The sequence below is a fragment of the Furipterus horrens genome, unplaced genomic scaffold (assembly GCF_987537825.1).
Source record: "Furipterus horrens unplaced genomic scaffold, mFurHor1.1.pri manual_scaffold_4, whole genome shotgun sequence".
Classification (NCBI taxonomy): domain Eukaryota; kingdom Metazoa; phylum Chordata; class Mammalia; order Chiroptera; family Furipteridae; genus Furipterus; species Furipterus horrens.
The window spans coordinates 152,851,066-152,874,760 of NW_028327174.1; the positions used below are offsets into that span (position 1 = coordinate 152,851,066).

At 39.8% G+C, this 23,695-nt stretch overlaps 1 protein-coding gene across 1 annotated transcript in view; it reads right to left on the minus strand.

Moving 5' to 3' along the window:
- Positions 1 to 23,695, minus strand: part of SMARCA2 (SWI/SNF related BAF chromatin remodeling complex subunit ATPase 2) — a 156,642-nt gene that overhangs the window by 51,580 nt on the left and 81,367 nt on the right. The window contains exons 23-27 of the mRNA XM_090275209.1: positions 22,616 to 22,782; positions 17,679 to 17,842; positions 11,494 to 11,721; positions 9,078 to 9,155; positions 4,069 to 4,287 (exon numbers count right to left, since the gene is read on the minus strand). Coding sequence (XP_090131335.1) covers positions 4,069 to 4,287; positions 9,078 to 9,155; positions 11,494 to 11,721; positions 17,679 to 17,842; positions 22,616 to 22,782 — 856 coding nt within the window. The remainder of the gene's footprint in view (positions 1 to 4,068; positions 4,288 to 9,077; positions 9,156 to 11,493; positions 11,722 to 17,678; positions 17,843 to 22,615; positions 22,783 to 23,695) is intronic.

Here is a 23,695-nt window from a genome sequence, read left to right on the forward strand (position 1 = left end):
AGCAGGAGTGCTCCCCGGCAGCCCCTCCCAAGGCTGGAATCCTGTAAATAAAAACCTGTTTCCCTCAGCACTAATTGTTGGGTCATGTGTCAAAGTGCCACATGGTGGAGCCCCAGTTTGCTCGGTTACGTGGCCACAGGACTGAGTTCCAGCCAATGGGTGTGAGCAGAAGTGATATGGAGCCTTCAGACCTAGCCCATTAGAACTCCACACCCACCGCCCCATGCTGTCTTCCCCACCTCCAGCTCACTGGGATGGAGATGTCTGAGCTGCCAGAGGCTCTGTCAGCCCAGGTCCTTGGCTGGCCACGCAGAGGACAGCTGTCCCTACCAACCAGGAATGCCCACTGTGGATTTCTGTGTGAGAAATAAAATTCTACTTATTTTTTGACTAGGCTCACGAATAGGGCATGCTTCGGTGCATCTCTTGCAGCAGTGAACATTATCCTAGGCTGTCCTCTTATACGTCAACCAGTGCAATGTCAATGGGGCAATCAATGGGCGCTTACTGTTTGCACATGGAAGACCTAAGTTCTAGCAAGATGCAGTTTATCAGCTTATCAGGAAACCAGGCATGTCAGCAAGTACCAAGAAAACCAGGAGACTGGCTTTGAGCTGTGACAGAAGGAAAAGGAAAGAAATGGGCAAACACACTGGAACGTGCAATCAGTATCTACTTGGGAAGGCATCACAGAAGGGGTGACAACTGAGCTGGGCCTTGAAGGATGAGCAAAGTTCAAAAGAAAGCGAAGCATAGGAAGTTCTTTCCAGACTGAACAGGAGGTCTCAAACATTTTATCCAGTGGGATGTGATGCTAAAAAGGGAAAAATATTGTTCTGTTCACCCCATGGAATAGAAATCAGGCCAGGGAGAAACAGCTATAGCGAAAGAGGGTTCCGTTCAATGGGAGGAAGAACTGGCAACTGGGGCTGACCGCAAACCAGAAGGGCTATGCAGACAAGAAGGCAGAGTGCCTCCTTCAGGGACGGCTAGCCTCCTGGCACGGGCGCTGCAGACAATGTGATTTCAGCACAGGCCGGGTAGCTGCTCCGTTCAGCTGCCTTCCAACTCTGGGATTCTTCGATGCCTCTGCCAAGTAGGCTTTGTACAACATTGCCAGGAAAAGGAAGAATTATTGTAACCCTGTTACAGCATTTCTTACGTGGCGGTCCTTGCCAGATTCCCTTTCAAGGCTGTGTTGGCTGGGTTCACTCAGTGTGTTCAATCCTAAGCCTGTCAAGGACATATGCAGGCCCATGAGAACGCCTTAAATATAATTTTATTATCAGAAAAGCTTAACAGGCTGATATTAAGCAGGACTTCCACTGGTGAACAAGAAAGCAAATGACAGTAAACATCTACCTTGAACGCTTAGGCCATGGGGCATTCTGCATTAGTTTCTGGTTAACAGCAAGTTTCCAGATCATACCAAAACCAGGCATCCAGTCCTCAAAAGCCTGGATTCCCAAAGAAGTTATTATAATAAAGCTGTACTAAGAACAGTTATAATCTTGTCCTTCTTGGATGACTTGGTATCATGCAATGCACCTTAGGTTGAAAATTATGAACAAAAATTTTGTGGTATAGTTTTGTAAAACAAACTAGTTTTTCATTTTTAGATGTGTATGTTACTGATAAAAGGAAGTCTACTAGATACATTAGAAAGAGAAATGCTATCACAACATTACTGATGAATTAGTAACTTTTCCACTTTTCTATTATAAGGTTATAATTTATTTTCACAAACATTCACTAAGTCTCTACTATAGGCTAAGCACTGTACTAACCATTAGTGATAGAAACTGAATGAAAAGAGAAAAAATAAGGTGTTCTACACCTGTAAACTTTCTAAGGTTCATAATGTTATTTTTCTTAAAAGCATTTTCCAATGATTTTTTAAAATCCTCACCCAAAGACATGCTTATTGATTTTAGAGAGAGGGGAACGGAGGGAGAGAGAGGGGGAGAGAAACATCAGTGTGATAGAGAAACATTGATTGGTTGCTCCAACTGGGGACCGAACCTGCAACCTAGGTATGTGCACTGACCAGGAATCGAACCTGGGACCTTTCAGTTTATGGAATGGTGCTCCAACCAACTGAGGTCACTGGCCAGGGTTCCCAATGATTATTAAAAAAATAAAAATAAAAAGTTCAGCTCTATTCTTACCTAATAAAAAAGGTTATTTTGCTTGTAATATCAGGAGATTAGACATATATAAAAATTGACTTTAAAATGTTGACCTAGGTTATTGTTTCACCTCCTGTAATAGTGCTCTAAGTACTTAAATTATTGCTTAAATAAAAAGAGAAAGGGAATAGATATTTCTGAGCTCGGAAATGATTATTAAACAAACACAAATTTCTTCACATTAGAGAATGAATCTTAGTTGTACGGCTACAACCCCATAATAGTGAAACAAAAGAAATTCATAAACCATATTCTGAGACCACTGGAATATTTGGATACGATGGTAAAACAATCACACGGAAGTTACATTTCATTGCCATTGTTGAACCATAAACATGAACAATGCTTTCTGAGTCTCTTTCTTTTCAGAATACCACAGACTTCAATCTTTCTGAAATTTAGATTTTGTCTCTCTCATCATATCACATCCTGAGTAACTCACATCTCAAGTGGTGCCAAGACTTGTCTGCCACTGACATGCAATCTCAAAATACTTCCCATCACCTCTCTGCCCACCTACCTACTTACGACCTGCGTCCTAAAATCCAGGTTCTACAAACCACTGGCCCTGCCTGGAGTGCACGTCCCGCATTGCTCTCTCTGTCTAGGTACTCAGCCGCCTCCTGCTAAGGGAAAGTAGGGCCAAACTTTCAAATGGAACATTCAGTCTGGCCTTGGCATTCACACATGTGGCTCCTAGAAGGTTTTTGATATTTCTGTGCTCCCCAGGGAAACTTCTGAGATTTTATTCCTTGGTCAGAATGAGAAATCAACATTTTCCAAAACAGGGAAAAAGCCCCAAACTAAAGAAAAACATTTCTAAGCACCAGTGACCTGAATCCCAGGCCTCAGTCTGTGTTCACAATGGACAGATCAGATTAAACTAAACTAAACCCACAAATGCATCAGCCCTCACTGATTCTGTTATTTTTAGCTAGCTGTGTGATCCTGCATAGCCACTTAAGCTCTCTGGGCCTCAATGGCTTTGTCTATAAACCAAGAGAGTACAAAGGCAGCTTCCAGCTCTAATGAAATAATGAAGCAGAATTGGAGATGCCTGCCCCTCAACCATCAATGTAGACCTTGGAAAAGTAAAGCTCTGATTAAAGACCACGAAATGAGGGGGAGCACTTAAAAAGATCCCTAAGGTCCCTTTCACATTTGATTATAACTCCAAGAGAGTGAGACATGACCAGGAAACTGGTCATAAATCATTAGTGGGTCTCATTGCTCTAATAATACTATGCTTCCAATGGCCAGCTCTGCTCCAGCAAAAAAAAATTCTTCATTACAGTATTCCCTCACTTATCACACGTATTACATTCTAGACACCCCCACGATAGGTGAAAATCCGCAAAGTAGGAATCTTACATTTATTTTAGTATTTATATATATTTTAAGGCTTTATAAACTGTTCCCACACACTTATAAACCATTCCCAGCCTCTTATTAACCTTTTCCACTCCCTTATTAACCTTTTCCACACTTTTATAAACACTACTTATGTTCTTAAACATATCCTACACTCTTAAACCTACGTTACTTTAAACATACGTATACAGTACTGCAAAATTCCATGATACAGCAAAAAATCCACGATAAATAATTAAATATAATATTTTTAAAAATCCCACGATACAGTGAGGCTGCGATAAGTGAACCGCAATATAGAAAAGGACTACTGTCTATGTCAAGGTACTGTCTTGAAATGTAGAATGATTCCACAGCAACAGCAGAATGACTTTATGTATGTTCAACAGCCATCTCCTGTTTAACTGGCAACTTGTGCCCCACAAAGAATTTCAGCTTTAGGGCCCCGATTTCTCTAAGCCAACAAGAAACTCCACCTGTCAAGGACAGTGAAGAAAGCCACACTTACCCGCAGCCACTGCTTCTCAGTGAGGGCATCACTGTAGTCCACGTCTCGGCGCTGGCGAGATCCTCTACCAAATATTTTCTCCTCCTCTTCCTCACATGTAAGCCTTTCGACTTCAGCGTCATCTTTAATAATCCAGGAGGGCAGCTCATCTTCCTCCATTAAGCGAGGCTTGCGTTTTGGGTTCCGGGCATCCTCCCTCCGCCGATCCATGTCCATACGCTGGAGATGGGAACATAAGATTTACCAATGGGAAAGGGGAATCTGTACAGTACAGACTTTATAACACATAAAACTTGCACAAGTCATGCCCTGGCTGGGTAGCTCAGTTGGTTAAAGAGTTGTCCCAATATGCAATGGTGTGGGTTCGATCCCCAGTCAAGGCACATACAAGAATCAACCAAAGAATACATAAATAAGTGGAACAACAAATTGATGTTTCTCTCTCTCTTTCTCAACCTAAAAATTAAGTAAAAAACAAACAAACAAACCTTCACAAGATACCCCTATGGCTGCGGGGTCCCTTTTAGCTTCTCGTATGGAGACTCTGTCTTCTGGATGTTCCAGCCCATCCCTAAACAGTGTACCGGCAGAGAATCTGCAAGGGAATTTCTTCCCTTTCTCTGTACACATTGCTGAAATTTATGTATGCATTTAAAAAATCATCTAAAAAATTCTTTTTCTTTGTCTATATGTGTGCAAAGCTTCCCCTTAAGTAACAGTGAGAAAATTCAAACTGGGGGTGTATTTTTAAAATATGAGTCCTGGCAATACAATTCATTGCTGCTTTGGCATAAAAGTATTCTTCAAACATTTTAAAAAAGTTTATTAAGCTAATTTCCTTTTTTACTCTATAGGGATCATGCTTTTGACTAAACAACCAGGAGATAAATCAGCGACTGAAGTGTCACTAACAGAATAGCCACCATCCTCATTTGCACTCGAGCATGTGGGCACATAAATGGGTTGATTAGTCTGTCGGTCATGAATGTATTGAATTTTCAGTACACCACAGGCTATGTGAGAGGAACGTCCCTCGATTCTTTAGCTTTTAAAATATTATACCACAGAGAGACAGACCTCAGAGGTAATCTCCTCTCAACTGATCGTGTTATTAGTGAAATGGCTCCCTTCCGTATTCTTCCAGAGCCTTCAAAATGCCTATTTCCCCATACCCTGTGCACTTGCAAATAAATTAAGTGCCATGTGTGTGGCTTTAACTTATTACTAACAATATGATAGCTAAAAAAAGTAAATAAAACTTCCACTGAATTGCAACATACATCAGTTGTATATATAACTAGCCGATGTACCATTTCTGCAACTGAATAGACCATTAACCATTAAATGATTTACCTTTTCCTTCTTTCTACCTTCAGTTCAATATAATTTTTTCTTAAGAGCTAAAACTGGTAACAGAATATAAGTGAAATTTCTATTCAAATCCAAATTTGAACTCTGGGATCTACTTTAAAATTAAAGTTCAAAGTCCCTTAAGCTATGCTTAAACATTTTTGGAAATCAGTTTATTCCCCAGATGGGCAGGCTTGGAGCATGGTGGTATCCCATTGGTAGAAAAATGTGGCCATCCGGTTCTGTCACGTGCTACACATAGTTAGCTGGAGAGGCTCTTCTTAATCCTGCCTTCTAATGCCCTCCTAACAGAAACGGGATCCACCAAACCTTTATTAGAACACAGAGGATGCCTAGTTAACGGTGCAATTTAAAGAGGGGCCTCTTCAGGTAGTCTTGTAATAGTTATTAAATAGCTAATAACAAAAACCCAAAAACTTTTTTTGTTAATGTGCTACAAAGGGATGACAAAATATTGCCACTTCAATATTTGGTTGGGCCACTACTGTTACCTAGACCTAGACCTGCAAAATGACATGCTATGCATTTGTGCAAAACTGAGAAAATAAATCTTTGCTGATATCAAAGAAAATAAATTACAATTGCTTTTTTTTTTCCTTTAGGAAGGGTTGATTTTTAATCAGCTCAAAGTTCTGATGATTGCATCTTATCCTGCAGAACACCAGAATAAAATCTAGAGCTGATATTCAAGTATGTCGAATTTGTCATTAAGATATTACATGAACATGTTTGTCATAAAACCCAATAATAAACCTTATGTTAACAAGTATAAATATTTTTTTAAAGTACTTCTTGCCTTTGTAGGGAACATAGCAACTAAAAGCTTAGTGTTTATATATTAGCAAAATATTTCAGATACATATCCTGACCTGTCAAAGATCCTTTTAGGTAAAATTCATAGGTAATCAGTATGAGAGAGATCTTTTTCTGAAGTCACATTTTTAAAGGAAAACAAATGTTCAAGAAAAAAATTTTATCTTAAAAAGACCATCTGCTTAATGTTTGTTACTTAACTATGGTGTCTAAGAAACAAAATCAAAAGTCTGTATTCATTTTACAGAGAACTAACTCTTTTATAATAATGGATAAAAAGTTTAAATATTGAAATCCAAACTGTAGCTCACATTCCATTGTTTCTCTGGCAAGGATTCCAACTAGATTTCCTGCCCCCTGGTGGAGGTACTAATGAATAGTGAATTGGCCAAAGGCAGCCAGCTGATTGCAAGACTTTGAAAAACACTCAAAGGAATATACAAATGTTGTATCATAAAGTTGTTTACATGAAACTTACATAATGTTATTAACTAATATAATCCCAATAAATTCAATGAAAAGAATAAAAAAACAAACCAAATCCAATAAAAAATATGCATAATGCAAAAATGAGAAGTCAACCTTTAAGAAACAAGTAGAACATTCACAAAATGAAAATACCTACAAAAAAAGTGGTCCTTAACCAGCTTTACCAGTTCCAAGCCTGTTCTTTGCATAATAAAATATTCTCAAATTGAAAGAAAGCTATGCCTTGGCCAGACATCCTTTTTTTTTCCCTGAAGTTTTAGATTTCTACAGATGCCCTGCCCAAAAGTAAGAAAAGAGAAGTACTCTTTTCCCCTTATTTAGGGGCTGCTGATGGAAAGAAATCTCCATTTCTGGGCCTAATCTAATTTGTATAATGGCAGGCAGCTTATCCTTTCCAGGGTCTCAAGAGCATGTGAGGCTACAGCAGTTCTGAATTATGGCCAACGTGATCAGCCAGGGAAGCAGAGGGCCTCTCGCCTCAGCCTTCCCCAGTACTCTACATTTTAATAAGTTCCTCCAGCAGAGAAGAGACGTTTATTTCCTTCCTCTGTGCATCTCTAATCTATCTATAAGGGTGGTGACCAACAATACCAGTTAACAAATGTAGGCTTTATGAGCACTCCATGGAGACTATGCTGTTCAAGTCTTTTTTTGGAGTCATTTCTCCCCCCAAACCGCCTAACCTGGGCAGGGTGGTTCATTTAGAAGGGGGGAAAATGTGTACACCCCAGGTGAGGAGTGATTCCCATGGCTACCTAAAATGTTTCCTGAGAAAGAATTAAATGCCTTTTATCTTGAGTCATGATGTGTGGACATAATCATTGTTCCCTAGACAAAAATCACCAAATCACAAAAATAGCCTTAGCCTCCACACAGCTGGCGTTCCCTCCGCAGACTGTCTAGGCTAACAAGGCGGAGACTGCAAACACTGCAGGTCATATTTGGCCCACAGTCGTGTTTTGTTTGGCCTGCAGTGTTACAGAATAATAAAAATTGAATTTAGTTGCAAACATTTTGAAATCCAGAGATTGCATAGAAGAGCCCAGATTCCCAGCTTCTCTTGAAAATTCGGAATTTCTAGCTATATGGGGTTTGCAGCTCAGTGCCCTTAGACAAAGTGGCCCCAGTTCACCACCATCCACCATCCCTGTCTGCTTGTTTTGCTTATGCAAATGACTTGTCTGAGACCCGAGGGCATTCAAGTTTGGGACTTCTGATTTTGGGGTTCTGCAGCATTCAAACGCCAGTTACAGTTTATATTTATTCACTCACTTCACAATCAGGCGAAGTGTTATAAAGACTGAAGGTGCTGGATCGAGTCTCGTAACTTTATACACCCTGACCCATCTGATATCTTCACAAGGCCTGAAATTTTGCAAATGCCATCACTCATTCAGTAAATATTTATCAAGCAACTACCTACCACGTGCTGTTCTGAGCATTGAGGAGTACAGAGGCAAATAAAACTACTATAGCAAATGCCTTGGAATGCAATAAAAGATTACATCTAAGAACCTCTCTTACTGGCCAAGGGGGAACATACGGATCTTGTGTCAGGCCACACATATAAATCAAAATCAGAAAATTACAGATGACTGCGAATCCTGAAATGTCAAGATTGAAACCATGGCCATTCAATCCTCAAATGTCAAGGTCTTTTCATATCTACTTTGTACCAGTAACATCAACCAATTTTGATCTTTAAATCAAGGCTACACCTTGATGTGCCTCTGGAAGGTTCCTATTTGCATAAGCAGGCTCTCTTCAACAATAAGAGGCACAGCCTTGTTTTAGTTGCTGTCCGCCCACCCCCACCGGGAGCACATTTGTTCTGATCCAGTAAGGAGACGGTTAGGGAAGAGTTGTAAACCCTGCCCCAGGAAGAGGGCAGGTTTCCTGAATGATGCTCACCCCCCAGGTTCCTAATGGCCTTGGGGCAGGGCGGAGAGGGGGCGGGAGGGTCTGTGGGAAACTGTAGTCCACATGCCAGTCCAGAGGTGCAGCTGCTACTCAGTTCCAGTCAGTCAACTGGTTCCCTGTAGAGATATGGGTCTGGTATTGCCCACTCTCTCTCTCTCTCTTTTTTTAGAAGCCAGAAAACAGGATTCTTTTTATGTTGGCAACAAGTTCAAAATTAAAAAAAAAACACCACGTGGGCCAAACAAAACGTGTCTGCAGGCTAAATCCAGCCAGTGGGCAGCCACTGAACTGAGGGAGAGGCACAGGCTTCACAAAATACAATTCTGCCAGGGCACGCCGGCCCTAGACAGCTTGCATGCATAGAACAAGGGACAGAGGAATAAGGCATTTGTTTCCAGGATTTTCTATAATATTACCATAAAAAGATCAAATTCTTCTTCTCGCCGAGCGATCATTTGGTTCAGAGTCTCATCATCTGGTACTTCATCTTCTTCCTGGGGTTAAGAAACAGAATGATTTAACAGGTGTTAGCAGAGAGGCTGGATAATTGGAGGAGTGAGGTACAAATGTGTGAGGAGAATCTGTCCTCCAGGCCACAAGGGTCCCATGTCTCCAGCCAGAAAAAAAAGAAGGTTCATTGGGTACAGTACTTGCCATTAGCATTTCCCAAGCTACTCAAACCATCTTCCCAGAGCAAAATCTGTTTAGGGAGGAAATGTGGTGGACTGTAAGGAATACTGGTTCTCTTGGGTGTGTATCTTGAGTCCCTTACTTTTAAAACAAATTAGTTAATGCTCAATGACCTCATTTGTGAAATTGGTGTGACATTTACATCACAGAAAAGGTGTAAGATTTAAATGAGGAAAGTCACAGGAAAAAGTGCCTAATATTAATTCTTTTAACTCTATTAATCTTAATACAAATATAAATGCTCATTTTCAAAGCCTTACCAAAAAAATAACAAAAACAAAAAAAACAAGAGCATGTGAAAGTTTTGTGACAAGGTACAGAACAAGACCATAAAAATCTTATATATGACAAATATAGCTTTTAAATTACGTTTAATCAATTTCAGTGGGCATTATTATGCTAATGTGAGTTTGTGGCTATGACAATTCCATAACAAAACCCCTATAAAACTATATATATATATATATATACTATATTAAGTATAATTAATATACTATTATAATAAATATATTATTTTAATTAATTATATAAAACTGTATACTTAAAATAATTGAAATGAAGCAGACATAGGAATTATTTAAGGGCCAACATTTTCATTGTATATTATGTTAGACCAAGGAATATTATCTCTCTGCAGATTCCTCAGCAACCAAAAGTTCCTAAGTTTTTAGAAATGCTATGCTATGACTTCTACACTTTTCGAATAATGATTCTGAAAGTCGGGCATATCCTACAGAACTTACACGTACAAAATTATTTTTATCACATGCTGAGTGAGCTTGTTAAAAAGCAAATGGGGAATTTTAGTGTATCAGCAGAGGGGAAAAAAAGAGGAAAACCCAGAACTTTAAACATCCAATTTCTTAAAAAGAGGCAATCTGATCTAGAAAGAGGATGAGTGTACTAACAGCTTAAATGAGATGACTGCCGGTTCCCAAGATAACACTTTACCCACTGTGTTAGCAATGAACTCAATTCAATAAAGGAAAAATCTGATGCTGTGGAAAATCGTCTATTCTAGTTTATCTTTAGATTGATTAAAGTCAATCTGTCTAAATATTCCATTTTATCTGACAAAGGCACAGATGCGCTATGGGTGGGTTGAGACTTCACAGTACAAAGAACCTGTTTCATGTATCCTCTGGTGAAGAGAGGTCCTGCTTTGCTTATCCTATTCCTAGAACCACGCTAGCCTTTCATTGCCTATAAGTGGGGGACTTGGATTTTCCCTGTGCCCAAGATGAAAAGATTTTCCTGTAAACTGGCAAGAAGCCTGCCCACGGTGGCCTGCCCTTCACAGAGAACAAGCTCAATGGGAAGGGGGCAATACATCTTCCTGGCTTCTTTGTGCCCTAGTAATCCACGGCCTGTCAACCACAGAGGTGGCAGCCCATGCTGCCTCAGATACTCAGGACCAGGGCCCTTGACTGCCGTCTGTTAGTGTCTCCAAACACCAGGACACAAGCCACCCAGAAAATGGTATAACATGTGTCTGACACACTGATAGCCTGGAAGTGGTGTGGAGCCCCAGCAGGCCGTTCACAGAGAAGCAAGTGGCGTCAGGTTCCAGGGCTGGGGGAGATCAACATCTTCCTGGGGCCTGGAAAGGTTGCAAAGCTCCAGGCTACCCTGCATCCTACCTAAGTCTAGTCAGGTACGAGCTTCCCAAGGCTGTGAAGTCTAGTCCTACAAACACACTGAAGTGCTGTGATCTCTCATCAAAAGACAAGAGACACAGGGCTCTGGAGGACGGCAGACAGCACAGGCAAGGAGGGCCCCTCCCAGCTCTGTCTTCTTTCCTGTAGCTGACTCTGCCCCTGAAAGTGGCCTCTCTGCAGTCTCTGTATCTGCCCCAGAGAAAGCCACATTTACAGTACATACAGCAGGGCATGCTGGCTGCACCTCCTGGGAGAAACGGAAGCATCTGCTGGCCAAGCCTTGAGGTCCCCATAGCAACTGCTTTTAAGACACTCTTGGAAAACTTTCAGAGGCTTTCTGCACTGGGGATGTAAGATAGCAGCTAATTTACTCACTTTAATTAACACCAGCACAGGAAGTTCTTTAAAGAACAAAGAGGTTACTCTTAATCTTCTGAGACAAAAGGTCACTTTTTGATTTGGTAAAATTGGCTTTCTAGAATACCTCATTTTCTTCTTCATGCTCCAAGATGGCCTGCAGGAATGCCCTGCGCTCATGGCTTGAAGACTTCTGGTCAAACATGCCCGCCTGGATCACCTTCTGATCCACATTCAGCTTGTACTTGGCAGCTGCCAGGATCTTTTCCTCCACGCTGTTCACGGTGCAGAGTCTCAGCACACGAACCTCATTCTGCTGGCCGATGCGGTGAGCTCGGTCCTGTGCTTGTAGGTCCTGTGGGAGAGAACAGGGCACCGTGAGGATGAGTGTGCGTGGATGGGCCCAGCAAATGAGTCCCTACCCAGGAGGGAAATGTGGGAGGGTCATCTAAATCCACCTTTATTAATGTAATAGTTTGGCTTACATTTTAAAGACATATAAGCTCTCTTCTTTAGAAAAATTTAGGGTCATTATTCCTAGTTGAAGGAAGCTGGGGTCAAATTAGCCAAACTGGAATATGCCTCAGGTTTTGAAATCCAGGTCTCAAGATGTTTTTTATCTGTCCCTAGGTTCACAACCAGAATTAATCCCTAACTAGAACGAAACAAAACAGCAATAAATGTAATGTTACCTACAACTAACCTTAAGTTGCAAAAAAAAAAAAAAAAAAAAACCCACCTTTCCTTTGATGTAAATTGTTAAAGATGATTTTTAAAACATCATTGAATTACACATGCATTATACATACATATGAGGGGGGACCCAAAAAACCTGGAATTATCTCCTAGAGGGCAGGACCCTTGTAGCACAGGCTTCTCTTGCTAGGTGAGTGGTCTAGGAACCCAACTGTATCAGTGTGCCAGCTGGTGTTGTTGTGAGAGGCTGCTTTCAGCTTCAGTGTTTTTTTTTTTTAAGACTCTTTCAATGCGTTTTTCAGTTTCATGATGGGTGATTTATGAGCACACCTGCTCATACCTCACTGAGTGTTGAGAAGTTTTTGACAAAAAACAGCATGATCCCAGTGTCCCACCCTCCCTATTCACCTGATATCATCACCCCAAGAGACTTTTTTTGTTGTTGTTTCCCCATATGAGAAAGTCCTCAAAGGGAAATGTTTTGCCAATGAGGAAGAGGTGAAACAAAAAACAGCAGAAGTAGTAAAACGTATCAAAATGGGTAAGTTCAAAAACTGTTCTGAGCAGTTGAAAAAATTTCGATAGGTGTATTGCATAAAATTGAGAGTACTTTAAAGATGACTGAAGTTCAAACATGTAAGAATAAATACACAATTTTTTTATAACTAAATTCCGTCTTTTTGGGTCCTCCCTCGTATATTATATATACAGTGATTGCTCATGTAGCCAACTTCCTGGGACCTAATTCTGTCAAAGACTCAGTCTTTAGTTTGAGGGACAAAAAGGATTGCTAGTACAGTAGTAAACTGGTACGACTTTTTGGTAAATTTTGGGTGGACAGAAATTTGGCACTATGTATCAAAAGTGTTAAAATTGTGTACGACCTCTGACTCAGAAATTTTACTTCTGGAACTTTATCCTAAGAAAATAATCATGGATATGCAACAAAGTTTTATAAATAAGGATGCACCTCATATATTATTTATAATGTTTTTGTAAAAAGCAGAATTAAATAAACATTTAATACTAACAAATTGATTAAATAAATTAGTCTTCAACTGTATGAAACTACCAACATATTACCATAAAAATGGTATCGTAGAAGATTTAATGACACAAAGTGAAAACTTATGAAAACAAGTTACATGAGTATGTATATTATGACCTAATATGTGCATATTTATACCAAGAAAAGGCAGGAAGGACAAGCACCAACAAGCTAATTAATGTTTATACTTCCAGTTAATTAGGTTACAGGTATTATTAAATATTCTTCACTTTACTTTCATGTAGTTTAACATTTTTTTGTTTTAAACATCTATTACTCTTCTAATAAGAAAAAGGTTTTAATGAAATCTTTAAATAAAAACCTTCATAATCCTATGAAGCAGTGTTACCTATTTTAAGGTTACACAATAAAAACTTGATATATCAGTATCATTCATTCTGGTCCAGGTGACGGTCTCTGGGCCAATGCTAATTAGTTGTTTCCCTGTGTCCCCCATTAGACCCACACACATTTTTAGAGCAAAGGTTTGCATCCCTACTACTGATTTTGCACCGAGCTGATGCTCCACAGCCGCAAGGCCATCCTCTTGACCAAACAAGTTTCCTGTCACCCATGTGGCACAAAGAAACAACAGGCCCACATCTGTCCAGGAGATCTATCTTTGCTGCAGGGACCTTTACAATCAAATGACTAATTAGGCAAAAGTTTTTCCCCAGAAGGTATTTGAATAAGTTAATATAAATATTGGACAGCTGAACCATGAACACAGCTGGAAGTCATCCAAATTAGATTATTTTCTAAAGAGGAGAAAGTGAAGTGGATAATTAAAATCCAAAGGGGTAAAAAAAATCCTAAATTTCATTTTCAAGCCTTGAGTTCAATCATCTCCCTCAATACATCGTCACCAGAGTGGCTGAGCAGGAGTCAAGATGGCAAGTTTTATGTCATCAACCTCTTAACAGTCTCCTAGGACAGGAATCAGAAGCCATTTACATGACGGGCCCAAGAGTAAACATATCCTAGGCTGTCTGGGCCAAGAGCAAACACTGGGCAACTGTTCTCATCAAGAGGTTGATATATCTGTTCACCAATTTTACTTTTATATTTAAAAATGTGACCCTGGCCTGGTGGCTCAGCTGGTTGGAGCATTGTCCTGTACACTAAAACGTGTGGGTTTGATCCCCAGTCAGGGCATATATGGGAGTCAACCAAGCGACGTTTCTGTCTCATATCAATGTCTCACCCCAACCCCAAAATCAATAAATATATCCTCAGATGAGTAAAAATAAATAAATAAGATAAAATAAAATAAAATGTGAAAATCATTCTTTGTTTGCAGGTTGTACAAATACAGGGGGCAGGCCAGACTCAGCCTGTGGGTCACAGTTTTGACCCCTGTCCTAGAAGAAGCTGATGAACCACAAAAACAGTAAGAGGCGGGTGTCAGCAGAATGACAGGCGAGGAAGCAGAGGGTATGGAACATCCACAAGCAGAGCAGTAAGTACTTAAACTCTCAGATGCTTGTGGCAATTAGTTTTGTTTTGTTTTTTGGTGCTGGTGGCAGTGGTGTTTCTTTGTGTGTTTAAGACCATTTATCAATTTAGAAAGTGGCAAAAATTAATATTTCTAGGCTGAAGACGTTTATGCAATGGAAGCCTGAGAGGCCCTAAACCCAAATGCCAGCAGTGGGGGGAATAATGTGATAAAGAAATAAGTGTTGTAATTACTGAATGCGTGATTTAATATTTCTGAGATCTTAGTGGTCTGAAATTTCATCACCATGATTTGGGTGTGATTATATCTGAAGACAAAAACAGCCCGAGGAGAGGGCCTCTAGAGTGACTTTGTGGTTGACCATTCTGTAATAATAGCACAGCTCCAGTCCCATGGGTTAAAAATAAAAGTACCAAACCAGGTTTTTAATCAACAGTTCGGAAACGGAAGTCTCGGTAACCCTGAGGGATTGTATTGCTAATTCCACATTCATGTTCTATCTTTGCTTCTAGCTAGGGTCTCCAAATAGCAACTTTAAGGCTATCTTTAATCTGTCTACTTATATCAAATAAGCCCCCTATTTTATCAATATATCTTAATTTTGATTCAACATGATAAAGAATAATTACAGAAATTTTTTCAATTTATGCAGATGCCAACAAGGTAAAAAGCTCCACATCTGACATTTTAGGGGCTATGCAATATTTATGCAGGGGTACAGGGTAGAAAGAGCCCAAAGGCAGGATTTAAGCCCAAATCCTGACAGGTTTGAACTTGGCTATGCTCCTGCGCAAGTTAACATTGACAGGTTTCCTTATGTGTAAAATATTTTCAGCATTACCTAAAATAAGCTTTGCTAAGTGCCTCACAGTATCTGGTAGAATTGTTGCTTAATAGAATTTAGGTTCACCTTTTATATGAAAAATCAATACTCATCGGTATCACTCTAAGATCTCTGATTTCCAAAAATAAAAAATAAAAATAAAGAACAACAGATGGCCCAAACTAATGACCATATTTAAGTGACAGACATGAAAAATCTGGTCAGCCTACTTGACCAAACCAGGTGGAAATGAATCTACCTATAGCAGATATGAACACTTTCAGTCATATACAACCCAGCTGAAAAATCTGTGGTAAATTAGACCTTCTCTCATGTTTGGTTGTCTAAGTTTTAACTCATGTGCCATTAAAAATGAACTGTTTAGTGCTCTTGTGATATACTCTGATTCTGGTGGTCCATCTTTAGCTACTGGTCATAAAAGTTTGTGTGTGTGCACGCGTAAGTTTGTGTGTGTATGTATGTGTGTGTGTGTGAGAGAGAGAGAGAGAGAGAGAGAGAGAGGGAGAGAGAGAGAGAGAGGCAGGCATATATGTCCTAGCACCCTTTCTCATGGTAAATAAGCGTTTCCAGAAACAGTGATTTCCTTTGGCTCTTAGAATTAGCACTGTGCCGATGAAGGTGGACAACTGAGCTGCTACAGAAATGTTTACCTTGGAAGATAAAATCCAGGGAACTCTCTATGTACCTATAGACAGGTTACTTTTTCTCAGTGAAGATTTAGGCAGCAGCAAGGAGGGTAATCTAAACATCCAACCATACTGGGCACTCCTGGAGGAGAGAAATCACATATCCTCCCCCTAACACCCAGGCTAGCTCATTGCCTATGGCACAGAAGCCACTCAGTAAGTGTTCGTGGAGCAGACGCCGAATTCACAATGGCTCAAAGGAGAGCTGCAAACAAGAATGCTACCTGTGCTTTGGAATGCAATGTGGGATATAAAAATATATTAAAATACTTCCTGAAGACTTGGAACTAATACACTTGGTGTTGGTGGTTTGAAATCCCTTTCAATGTGAGAAAGATTTGATAGTAGTTCTTACTGTAGCCACCTAGAGGGAGTGACAGGTGGGCAGGCGCAATGGCCCAGTGCTGGTGGCCACCCAAGGTTTGGGACCATTGGTTTATTCTGTAAATCAGTGCTCTTTAGCTGTGTGACTAAACTTACGTCAGACTCTCCTGGGAGCATTTAAATGTACAGAAAAGTCTGTAGAGTCTATGTGGGTGGGAAGCACCTTAAAAAAGGGGGGTGGGCAGGAAACGTGCATGTATGCCTTTTAAAAAACTCCCTTATAATTCTAATGCACCCTTGCACCCCACCTCCCTGTTAAAATTACTCTTTTCCACCCAATCATCACAACAACCCAGTGAGACAGTATTAGTCTGCACATTTACCATGGAGGAAACCAAGGTGAAGGGACCAGCCCAGGTTAAACTGATGTGGAATTCATCTCATATGTTAGAGGTATAGTTCCTCTTTTTACTATTTTGAGTTAACATTTATTCCAGTATGAATCAAACCTGATGAATATCATTCCACCCAATATCTTACACACAGGTGCACAACCTCCCAGTGTAACTGAAGAACTCAGTGCCACAAGGGACCCATTCTATTGTTTTTAATTAATCACCAAAGGACTCCTTTAAAAGGGTAACTCTAAACTTACTGGCTAAAAGAACTTCATGACAGATGCTCTACAGAATATTTTTGATGATGATTTTAAGCAAAATACACGAATTTAAGTTTAACGATAATATACTCACTGCTTGGCCTTGAGGAAGTTAACTAAAGCTTCTTGGGAATCATTTTTCTTGACAGTAAAGCAGTAATAGTAACAAACTCATAGGGTTGTTGTGAAACCTGAATGAAGCCATGCACAGAAATGGGCTGGTCCAGAGTAAGGGGCCAATCAATGTGAGCTGCTACTGTTGTTATTTCTTTTATTTTGGAACAATTTTGATTTATCCTTCACCAAATGTACTTTGCTCGGTGGCAAGCCCAAGAAATGAGGTTAAAACTAAATAGAAACTAAGCATTTCTACCCCAAACTTGAGCTCTTCAAAGGTATGAATAAAACATCTCAACATGCCCCAAGGGAGATAAGAAAACAGACATAGTAATAATGTACTGGGCTATTTTTCCTTTGGAAACATGGCCCATGTGTGTGTTGAAATTTGCAAGGCCTCACAAATGTGGAGGACGAAACTGCTGGTCTTTTAGTTCCTTTGCGGAAGGGTGAGGGGGGCTCCTAAGTCAGAGACGCACAAACCTGGTGGGGGTTCCAGTCGCTGTCAAAGATGACCACAGTGTCGGCTGCCTGGAGGTTCAAGCCCAGGCCTCCAGCTCTTGTGCTCAGCAAGAAAATGAAATACTGGGACCCAGGTTCGTTGAATTTCTTCAGTAAAGCAGCACGATCTTCAGACTTGGTGGTGCCTGAGGGGATCAGAAAAATAAATTTGCTGATTAACTGCTGTCTGAAAATGGCACAGAGCTAGACAAAAAGGACGGCTTCCTTGAGAAATAGACTCAGACTCCTCTTAGCATCAGTGAGGTAATCCCCCGAGGTTTGTGCATGTTTCAAAGGAACTTTGAACATTTTGCAATTTAAAAAAATTAGAGAGAGAGACTTTCCTCAAATTAAGAAGGAGCGCTGTATCTATCACTTATGGTTCCAAAATGCTGAAAGAGTTTGAGCATTTTGGACAGGGCACCTTTGCAACTTTACAGATTCTACAACATTCTTATCCTAACCTAAAACTCAATGAAAACATTTTCTGGATTTGTTTCTGTGCTTTAAAACACCAAATATTTTTAAAAACATAAACCCGCACACACACGCACACACAGCAAAAAACAATGATTATAATGGTTTAAAGCAACTTTGTCAGTAGGCATTAGTGTGAGGTCTGGTTTATGCCAAGAGAATGGAAACAAAAGGAAAATCAACTTCTACTACACTGCCATTTGGATTGCTGCTGATCTGGCTGGTGAAAACATAAAATGTGGATGGAATATTTTTATCCTTGTTAGCAAGACTTGAAGCTACAATAATTAAAAAGGAAAAAGAAAAAAAGCAATCTCTCATTTTGTTTCTCATGTTGACATTCTGCTCTGTTGGGTTCAAAGGACGCCAAACTAAAACCACACAGAGCAGCACATCATGCACCTACCTGGTTGGTAATGGCTCATCCCATGGCATCTGGAGAGATTCCAAAACAGTGACTGAACAGAAAGTACCAAACCAGACTCTGGGGCTTGCTTTTCAGATGCCCAGGCACCTACACTCATGTTCTGAATCAGCCACTCAATCACATACGATGGATGTGTAATGTCTTTACCTGAACTGCACTGTAGAAGGGAAAAAACACCTACCTATTCTACCTGAACATATTTCACCAGAAAAGTGTAGCTGCGGAGTTTTGAAAAGGCTTAAGACTATTGGAAAATATATACGCATGTTACATGATAGTCCCTAACTGCCTGCTATACAAATATTATTTCTACATGGTGTTCTTTTTTTAAGGATAAAAATATACTAGCAATTTATTTCAGAGGATTAAAACAGTTAAGTGACTAGAGGTAATGGAATCAAGTTACTATGAGGGTCAAGTTCCCAAACATGGGGGAATCTGTTTTTCACATTAATAAAAATACTAAGTACCCTCCTGAGGAGGGAAAAAGAACCAAGTCCTTGTATACAGCAAAATGGACTTTGTGGGGAGGGAGGGACTCTCATTTAATGAAGCAACATTCTTTAAAGCTCATTCTCATTTTACTCTCTAAATCACATTCCAAGTTTAGTGACCTGGTCAAATCTTACAACGATGAATTGTAAGAACTTGAAATTTAGGGGAGAAGCACGAAATGTGCTTTGTTGAATGAGGTTTCGAACATGTGGGGCTCACTTTTATTTTCAGAATTGACTTTCTGAGATCATGAGGAACTACTTGTTCACGATGCTCACGGATGACCTGTTCTAGCACGAAAACTTTTCACTACCATCATCTTTCTGGTTGCAAAAGTTTTGAAAAACTTCTTAAAAGAAGCAATGATTCATATATCTATCCTTTGCCTTGAACTAAATAGAAAGCCACAGAAACCACCGCCACCACCAACAACAAAATGCTTCTAAAACACAGAAAGAAGTTCCCAGATATAATATCTGTTTTCTGACAGCAGAGCACAAAAGCTGTGTGTGCATCTCTATGCTTAGGGTAGAAGTTCAGTTTTGATCCACTGAAAAATAATAACATGCATGAAGGTGAATCAGTGAATATGTCTACATGGAATGAAATTACACTAAATGCAAAATAAAGCACTGAAAAACAAAACAAAAGGAACATCAAAATTATTTGTCAAAGGAGTTTTTAGGCCTTGTGACAAATATATCAAGCAAAGAGACCAACCATGTATCTGGTATGCACTTAAGCCATATAAATAGCTGGGCACTTGAAAAATTATAAAGACAAGGAAAAATATGATTAAATCACTTTTCAAGAAAGCTATGGCATTTTTAATGACAAGATTCAGAATTTGCTGCATTACCATTTCCATTAGTCAAAGGTTCCCCAAGTCAAGATCTTTGCTGATCATCAGCAATCTCTGGAAAATAGCTCAGGGAGATTCAAACTACCTTGTCAGGATTTATCCACAGGCAGATAAATGCTCCTTGTAAGGTGACACAGGATTTAATGTGCATTGTTCCATGTTCTTTTGGCCTTTGATGTAGAACATCACCAAGAATGCAATTAATAGCAAGGGCAATTTTGTTGAGAACTGCAGAATTTGCCAGAAGGAACGCATTGCCAGGCTTACATGATTACTAATTTTAACTTAGTGTCAAGTGCTTTTGGAAAATTTTGTCTTCTAGGATGTAACTTCACGGCTTGCTTTCACTCAAAAATCATTTCCAGTGAAAACAAAGACTATGATGGAATAGTAACTGAATCTATTCATACAACCACAATCTTTGCAGAAAAATGTGCTTAGCTATCATCAAGTGGGTTTTCTTTTTCTTTCCTGAAGTCAAAAATCGGAGACATCAAATTTGGCAATAAAAATCTGAAGTCCTTTGAACAGTTGGGTTAAGGGGCATCATGCATGGAAGTGATGTACTAATTTATCTGTGTGTTTACTGACTGTTTACCTATGATTCTCTGCACGCCTAAAACAAACAACTGCTGTTTCTTGTGGGTTGAAGTCTGTCTGGCTTTCTCAGTTCCATCCATCTGTGACACTTGATGGAGCTTGCTTACTTGTCTCCTCCAACCCAATGGTAAGGGCTTTAACAGCAGGAACATTGAGGGGCTCATTCATCTTGTATTCCTGGTGCCTGGTTATTTTCAATCAATCAATTAAAATGTTTTGTTTAAGTTCAAAATCATCCTTAAAATGCTGTCGCTAGGGCAGCAGCCTATCATTTTCAGAAATGGACTATATCTCCCTGGATCTGCCCAAGCAGCTAACTTGGAGGCAGAGATCTAAATTAGAACCTGGTTTCATCATTAGCTCCACGTGGAACCTTTGGCAAGTGAACTCTCGAAAACCTTTGTCTTCTCAATCTGTTAAGTGGGGATCATACTAGTTATCTTGGTAAACAGGGGAAAATAGGAGCTTGTGGTTGAGAAAATGCACGAGAAAGGCTTTGCCTGGCTCCCACATGGAGCAGGCATTCCATAAAAGTTAGCTCTTATGGCTGTTAGAAGTAGTAACAATAAGGACAGCAACCAACAGACTGTTATAGATACTGTCTGAGACTGATGAGAAAACATGAGAGAGATGTGTTTCAAGGAAAGCTCTTCTGGTCAGTTTCACAGACTTGTATTCCTGGGTGGCTGTCCTCAGAGAGCTGAGATTCAAATCCAAATGCCACAGAGAAGTAAACAACAGGTAGGAAGGATACCTGTGTGTGGTGGGGGAGGGGGGACAGGGACCTAGAGCTGGGCTGCCCCTTACTGAGCAGCAGTGGGGGGAGGGTTCCCCTTTGAAATGAAGAGTGCTGACCTCGCCCACCCACCAAGAGGGAGGGAAGGGTCAGGTCAGAGGCACAGTACAGGAGATCTGCCAAAAGAGACAGACTGTGGATGATGTAACTGTCCTGGATTCAGAATGATCATTTACTTAACCATTCACCTGTTTTCAGTGACTTTGAAGGAGAGAGATTAAAAAGATTTAAAAAAATCAAGTCTGTCAGAGGTATAATTAATTTGAAAAATAATAATACCCTAAGAGGTAGATCATAAAGAGAATTCACTGAAAATCAAGTACGGCGGCCTGAGGTTTGGTATATATACAGCTATAGCTAACTCATGGCAAGGGGGGTTGGATAAAAGGTTGGATTGAAAATAAAACAAAACCTTTCAATAAAATATAAATTAAGTCAACATTTAACAATAACTTGTATATTGCATTAGGTAAAAATTGGTACTAGTAATACTGGACTCTTCTGTATCTGGGTTTCAACACCATCCTGGCTGTAAAGTAGCTTCTATTCCCATTCACCACTCTTTGAAAGAGTTGTCCCCTGCCATAACATGAAAATGTTAATATCTTTCATTTCTAAAGTGTTAGGGATGATATCAAAATCACATACTAATTTAAGAAGCATCCCTAAGTTTATACTTTCTTCCATTCATATTTTCTTACTAGATTTTTCGGACGTGGTATTTAAATTTCACTCTTAATATCGGGTATCTATTTTACATAGTTTGCAAAATCCAGGAAACAATGAAGCCCTGTAGATATGTTCTTAGAAAAAGAGAGAAGCTTTAATGTTAAATAAATATAATCTTAGATGAACTACCACAGTGTCACTGAAAAACGGAGACACAGCCTTTATCCTCTTAAAACGTGCCTTAGCACAAAAAGCTAAAGGCTTATCAAAATATTCTCTATGGTGAGTAGGAAATAGATAATCCTAAGAGCAAGGAGGGTTTTTAAATTTTATTTCAGTTTAGTTTAATTGTGGTACTTATAAATGACTGTAGTCCACTTGTACTGGCTTGTGTGGGGGATAACAGCTGTGCAAATGATTTCAGCTTATTTTAAGCTTGAGCGTATAAACATTGCTATCGAGAAAAGCTGCACCCCCCCACACTGGATAGTTCAACAATTCCACCCTCTTCCCCGCTGAGGCTGGATCTCAGCACCCATCATCCCTGCACGCTCAGCAGTGCGCCTTCTCAGTCTAACTCCTTGCATACTCACCGTCAAGGCGCAGGTAAAGGAAGTTCCGAAAAGCAAAGTAATCCTCCATGATGGTCATGAGAGACGTCATCTGGCAGAAAAGCAGCACGCGGTGATTAGTCGCTCTCAGTTTTGGCAGAATACGGTCAAGCAGCTCGAATTTTCCTGAGGCCCGATACAGCTCAGCCCTGAAACCAAAAACGGAAAACAAGAAGACAGTATTATTGCTGCCTTCTTGCAGGATCCAGTATAAGTCTGCTTTTCATATAATGCCTTGTGCATAGTAAACAGTAAATAACTGTGGAATGAATGAAGGAATAGTCACTCCAAAGGAGTGAGGGTATTTAATAGAAAAAATATATTTATACAAAACTCATAAAGAATACGTCATATATGCTAGGTGTGATGACAGAAACAGAAACCCTTTCATGTTCCTGATACTTTCTCTCTCTCACACACATACATGTTTATGTTGTATTTACTTAAGTCTCTAATCATTAAGGACATAAAATTGTTAATTTAGGGCACTTATGGGTCATTCAAATAGTTGAGCACCTACTATGTGCCAAGCACGATGCTAAGCATGTGTATAGTGATAAGTAAAACAAAATCCCTGCCTTCAAAATGGGTGATTACAAATTGTGATAAATTATAAAAAGAAAAACAGCAAGTTGCTATGAGGTTAACTTATAGCAACATATTATTGCCTTCTTTAGATGAGAGCAGAGTTTGGCAAACTTCAGCCCTGACCTGGCCAGCTGGTTGTTTTTGTAAATAAAGTTTTATTGGGACACAGCCATGCTCACTCATTTCTGTTTTGTCTATGGCTGCTTTCATGCTACGAGGACAAAGATGAATAGGTGTGACAGAGATTTTTTGACCCACAAAGGTGAAAATATTTTAGATCTGGCCCTTCAGAAAAAAAAAAAAAATTGCCACTGGTTTCGAGTGTCAGGGCTGACCTCACTGAAGAGATGTAAAGGTAGCCAGATGAAGGACGGAGGTTGGGAGTGGAGAGGATAAGACACCAGAAGTGGGAAGAATACGTGCAAAGTCCCTGGGGAGTATAAAAGAGCCTGGTGAGTCTGGGGAACTGAAAAA